Source organism: Dipodomys ordii, unplaced genomic scaffold, assembly GCF_000151885.1.
Source record: "Dipodomys ordii isolate 6190 unplaced genomic scaffold, Dord_2.0 Scaffold82, whole genome shotgun sequence".
Taxonomy (NCBI): domain Eukaryota; kingdom Metazoa; phylum Chordata; class Mammalia; order Rodentia; family Heteromyidae; genus Dipodomys; species Dipodomys ordii.
Genome location: NW_012267298.1, coordinates 10,907,798 through 10,913,797, shown reverse-complemented (window position 1 = coordinate 10,913,797; position 6,000 = coordinate 10,907,798). Strand labels below are relative to the sequence as shown.

At 58.0% G+C, this 6,000-nt stretch overlaps 1 protein-coding gene across 2 annotated transcripts in view; it reads left to right on the top strand.

Annotated features, from left to right (window-relative positions):
* Positions 1–500: 500 nt before the first annotated feature.
* Positions 501–6,000, top strand: part of Trappc9 (trafficking protein particle complex 9) — a 439,527-nt gene continuing 434,027 nt past the window's right edge. For both annotated transcript variants that reach the window (XM_013025191.1, XM_013025190.1), the window contains exon 1: positions 501–1,084. In XM_013025191.1, coding sequence (XP_012880645.1) covers positions 501–1,084 — 584 coding nt within the window. The remainder of the gene's footprint in view (positions 1,085–6,000) is intronic.

The following is a 6,000-nucleotide window of genomic DNA, read 5'->3' as shown; positions in this document are numbered from 1 at the left end:
AGTGGCAAGGCCCACAGGTAGATGTCCCCGTCTGTGCGGGCCTGGTTCCATCCCTGTGACTGTGTGCAGCCGTGCTGAGGTGGCGCTCACCTCGCATGGCCTGTGGCCTGGTGGGCTCGGTGGTTCCCGGCAGCGCGGTGTCCTTCCTCTGACTCCACACTCCCCTCCGGCCTGGGGCACGCGTGGGGCCTGTGGAGGCCGGGGCGTGGCTAGGGTGTGCACGTCCCACTTTCCATCCGCACAGAGCCTGGCGCTTGGGGAAGCCCGCCCCGAATGCTGAGCAGGTGCGTGATGGGATTTGGTGCGCGGAAGGTGCCAGCCGTGGCCTCTCAGGAAGGGAAGGTCTGTCTGGCGTGGATTCGGCGGGCCTCTTGTGGTCACGTCCAGGGATAGCCCCGGATGGGGGTTCTCAAAGGGGGCCCCCTGCCTGCACCCCCGGACCCCCGCCCCGCGGGAGCGGGCTGCTCAAGGCCTCCCCCCCTCCCCCGCAGGCCTCCAGGATGAGCGTGCCTGACTACATGCAGTGCGCCGAGGACCACCAGACGCTGCTGGTGGTGGTGCAGCCGGTGGGCGTGGTGTCGGAGGAGAACTTCTTCCGCATCTACCGGCGCGTGAGCGCCGTCAGCCAGCTCAGCCTGCGCGACTCGCAGCGCGCGCTCTTCATCCGCTACCGCCACCACTACCCGCCCGAGAACAACGAGTGGGGCGACTTCCAGACGCACCGCAAGGTGGTGGGGCTCATCACCGTCACCGACTGCGCCTCGGCGCGCGACTGGCCGCCCGCGCTGGAGCGCTTCCAGGTGCAGAAGGAGCTCTACGGGGCCACGCTCTACGACTCCCGCCTCTTCGTCTTCGGCCTGCGGGGCGACGTGGCCGAGCAGCCGCGCCCCGACGTGGCCTTCTACCCCAGCTACGACGACTGCGCCTCGGTGGAGAAGCGCATCGAGGACTTCATCGAGTCGCTCTTCATCGTGCTCGAGTCCAAGCGCCTGGACAGGGCCACCGACAAGTCCGGGGACAAGATCCCCCTCCTCTGTGTCCCCTTCGAGAAGAAGGACTTCGTGGGCCTTGACACAGATAGCAGGTAGGTGTCCTGAGGGACCGGCCCCGGGGCTGCCCCAGCCGAGGGCCCGGCAAAGGACGGGGCTCCCTCGCCCAGCTGGGCCATCAGACCCAGGGCGTGCCACACCGCTGGCGCAACCTCAGGAGGCTGAGAGCTGAGGATCGCGGTTTGAAGCCAGCCGGGCAGGAAGGTCCGGGACACTCTTAGCTCCAGTGAGCCGCCAGAAAACAGAAGTGGAGCTGTGGTTCCAAGTGGTGGGGGGCCAGGCTTGAACAGAAGAGCTCAGGGACAGCGCCCAGGCCCTGAGTTCAGCTCCATGACTGAAAAAGAACAAACAATTCCCCAGTGATTTTTAAAAACCGGGGTGACCAGAGTGAGGTTGGAGGGATGGGGAGGCCTCTGGAGGAAGGTCCCTCAGGAACCAGTGGTTCCCCTCGGTGACGGCCCCCTGGGACCCCTGGGTGCTGGCTAAGACAGCAGCCTCCCCCACCCCAGCCCCAGAAACTAGGCTAGCGGGACATGACTGGAAGATTTCCCTACTGAAAAAAAACTTAAAATGCCCACCCCCCCTGCTTTTTTTGGCCTTATCCACATTTCAGATTAAAAGACGTATTATTAAAGCCTATTTCAACTGTCCTTTATAAACGTGGCCGCTAGAGACCCTGCGAGTTCGTGCTGCCCTCTGCTGCCTGGTGCTGCCTCAGAGCCTCCCCTTCAGCTTTGCTTGACAAGGAAGCACTGAGTCTAGACTGGCAGGAACCAGGCCCTGGGTGGGAACCGAACCCACGGCTCTGACCCCCAACTCTCTGTAGGTGCCAGACCACTGATAGCCCCAGCAATGCCACGGGTGTCACCAGGGCGCCCCAAACAGCCCTCCATGTGAGCAGTGTGGCCGCTCTGTTTCAGAGTCTGATAGGGCTTCCTGCTGCCTGGCTTTCCTTGGACTAGAACTGCAGATTAGCTCTTCTTGAACTCCCTCTTTGTCCATCTTTGCCTCTATGGCTGATACAAGCCCGGCAGCAGCTTTTGCCAGCGGGTCTCTGTCCTCCGCCCGGTGGTGTGACTGCCCCTTACTGGCCTGGTGGTATTGGCAGCCGCCCGCACTTGATTCTCCTCTTGGTGGGGTTTCTCTCCAGGGGGATCAAACGACGCGCCATGCTGTGCCTGCCACAAAATCCTGTGCTTCTGGAATTTCTCACAACCATGTAGTTACTTTCTTGCTGGTGGCATGTCTGAGGAGGAAGTGTTACAAAACTACAGAGAGTAGGCCAAGTCCGGGCCTGGCAGTTGGGAATGTGAGGGGGCCTCTGTCAGACTGCAGGCCACGCGGTGCAGGGGCTCTTTTTGGCTCTAGGAAAGGACAGGCCTGTCTGTACCCTCCCCGGCAGGGGAGCACTCCACTGCAAGGCTTAGAAAGCAGAGCCGCTCCCATTCCCAGGGAGCCTCCCGCCCATCTCTGGCCTCACTGCAAAGCCTTTCCCAGCTCCATGCCTACCTCTGTGCAGCCCCGAGCTCCTCCAGCCCTGCAGCCGCCTATCAGGGTGGTGGGGAGTGAGTGGCCCAGCCCTCGGGGCCTCAGAAACTCCCTGAGGGAGCCCCCTGGGAGTGAGCTCTGCTCCCACCCTCGGGCCAGTGCCTTTGTCCTTTGCTATATGAACAAAGGGACATTTGTCAGCTGTCAGCTTCCACCAGTGAAGTGGGTTCCACAGGAATGGCGGAGCCTGCCAACACTGCCGCAGACATTGCCAGCTGTTCACCTGGGGTTAGATCATGGCCCTCAAGGGCATGTCCACTCGAGATTACGAGCAGTCGTCCCTCAAAGTTGAGAAAGAAGCTTGGTGAGCCACGGTCTGATCCGTGCTCTGCCCACTGGTGATCCTTGCCTCTCAGGACTCCAGCTTCTGTTTCCTGCAGGGCTTCAGAGTGTTGCCCTGGCCTGTACTCCTGCCAGTGTGGAGCTGCGGGGACATGTGTGCACCACGCCCAGTTTGGGTTTGGCACCCTCTGGTAGTCCTTCCTAGGCTGCTGGGGAGTGTTCGTTTCTCATCGGAACCAAGGGTGGGTTTTGTACATATAGCTATCAACACTCTTTTTTGTTCTTGTATGTTTCTAATTTTGCTTGTTCTTCTTCTTTTCCTTTTCTTTTCCTTTTTCTCTCATACTGCCCTGTGAGTATGTTGTTGGGTCTGAAAAGGTAGGCTGTGAATGGATTGCCCCCAAAGTAGCTAGCTTTCCCTGCGTGCGGTTTCATTGCCTTCACCGCTTCCAAGAAACAGCTAACTGCTGCCTACCTCCGTGTGTTTCATTTTCACATGTTCTTTAGTTGTAGCATTTTAACCTATTGGTATTTGATATTTGTCAAATACCTGCTCTTTTTTTTTCTTAGTGACAAATGAGCCTGTACTAATTTTTGTACTGCAGTGCGGTGGCAGTGGCTTTGGGGGCTGCAGAGGTGTTTCCGTGGCTGTTCAGCTGGGGCCACAGCAGCAGCGCCTCGCTTGGCCCCAGGCGTTCAAGCGAGAAGCCGGCATGAGGTTGGCGCGGTTGTGGGGTGTGCATGGTGGCCGCTGGCAGGTGCAGACGTGTGCTGGGGGCCGCCCCGCCCTGCGCCTCTCCTCTGCTTTCCCAGAGCCTGCATCCACTCTCCTCCACTCAGCCGCTGCTCCCCACGAAGGGCAGAGGCTCTTCCAAAACTCTCTGTGAGGGCTCAGGGAAAATGTCCGAGATCTGAATAGCTACGTTCACTTGGGCCTTGTGAACCTGTATCACGGGTTGCCGTGGACGCAGGGACCTGTATCACGGTTGCTGTTTCCTGTGAGCCTTTGCCTGCGAGCACGCAGAGCCGGGGGCGGTCTGGGGGCTCCCCACAGCCTCGGCAGGCCTTCCCGCCCTAGGCTTGCCGCCTCCCTACATGGCCAACACGGCCATGAGGCCGTGTCACAGCTGGCGATGGGGTGGTGCTCCTTCGTGTCATAGATGCCTGTGGTCAGCCCTGCCTATCAGTCTTCCGCTGACCCGGATCCCGGGGTCCCCACACGCACTTGGCCCCCGCGAGCCTCATTGCCTCTCTTCTGCTCTGGCCCAAGTGCCAACACTTGCATTCTGTTTCCTTTGCTCGGGTTCAGTGGGCGGGGCGCCAGGAAAGCAGTGCATTGCCAGTGTGGGAGCCGGGGCTGTTTCCTGGGAGACGGAGGAGCGGGAACCTGTTGGCTGCCGCGGATCCCGAGGCCACCATGAGAATAGCTGGGTCTGGGTCCGTCCTTGCCTGCTCACTCCTGCGGACATGTCAGAGCCATATGCAGTGGCTCTCCTGGACACCAGGCCCTTCAAGGAACAGACCAAGTAGTGCCCTGATTCTCCACTGCCCCCCACAGCGGAGCCCTCACCGAGGGGCTCAGCACCTAGTTGCTGGGTGCTTGCTGCCGGTCAGGCCGCGCCCACGAGCCCTGCTGGGGAATGTTTTGGAGAGAGGGCCACACTTGGGCTTCCGTAGGTTTGGGGAGTGAACTGTGAGGAACTCGGCCACTGGCTGGGAGTGAGGGGCGACAGGGCAGGGTTTGCAGCTGCGGGGGCAGTGGGGAGGGTGGCAAGGTGGCATTCCCAGACTCATGGCGGAGGGGGGGGGAGGGTGTCTGATGAGAGAGGAGATGGAGAGTTGGGAGAGAGGAGGGCTGTTGGATAGTTCTGGAATAGTTCCCTCCCAGCCCAACTAGACTTAAAGAAACAAACGTTCTGAACATTGATACGGGCTCTTTGATCCCTCTGGCTGTGAAGGCAAGTAGGCAGTGTGCTGTGAGGCTCTGCACTGCTGGGGGAGGGGAGGGGACTAGCACAACCTGTGTCAGGCCGAGCCAGCCACCCTGCCCTACCTGCACCCAAGGCAGAGGGCCCGGGTGGCGAGTCAATTCTGTGAGCAAGAGGCTTTCTCAGAGAGGTTGTCATTGGTCCAGCATCACACAGCTAGTTGATGAGGTCCAAACTGTGTCTCCTTTATTCCACTTGGAAGTGTAAAGCAGGTGTTCTGGAGCCTTCCAGGAAAGCCTCTCCCACATAAGCACTCATGTTCTAATTCATGAGGCCAGTCCTCTGCACGGGTGTTTAACCCCCCCCCCCCCAATGAGTATCATATCATGTTTATGTCTGCAGTGACATGATGGCTACAGACAGTGCGCACATACGAAGATAATGCACATTTGCATAACACAGGCATGCCTGCACTTTGCTTCTTGTTTGTGGTGTTAGGGATGGAGCCAGGGCCCAGCAAGGTACACACATTTTCTACCACGGAGCTGCACTACAGCTCTGCTTCTGAACGTTCAAACTTTTCAGCCCTCCCTTCATCCAGTGGAAGGTAACCCAGCCGCAGGGCCAGTCCTGAGCTCCCTTATAGAAGCATGTCTTGTTACCCAGGTTCAGTGTAAGAATGTTCAGATGGAGAAAGTCAGCACCGATGATTTGTCTCCGGTTCTTCTGAACCCATGCACTGCACTGCAACTTTAACTTCCTATGTAGAGCCTGCTCGTAACACTTGGCTGTGACTTGAGCTTTAGCTTTGCCACCTAGGCACTTTGCAGAGGGTGTGATTGCGCTCACAGGATGCCTGTAATGCAGGGGCCCTCACCCCAGGATACTTCAGTGCAGTCCTGAATGGGAGCTGTTGTTTAATTATGCAAAGACTTCTAACTCTGCACAGTACTCCCCTCATAAAAAAAGAGATTGCCTTTCTCAAAGTTCCTTGGGATTTTAATAGCAAACTATTTTTTCAGTGCTTGCTTCTCGTTGGGTTTGAGTATAATGTTTCTTTGTAACTGGTTTATGAACTGGAATACTAAACCATTCTTTCCCATCAGCCACACAAATAGGACCAAAATCACAAAAAAGTACTAAATATTTTCTTTTCTCTGATCGTGTCATGAAAAATAGTACAGCCTCTAGCT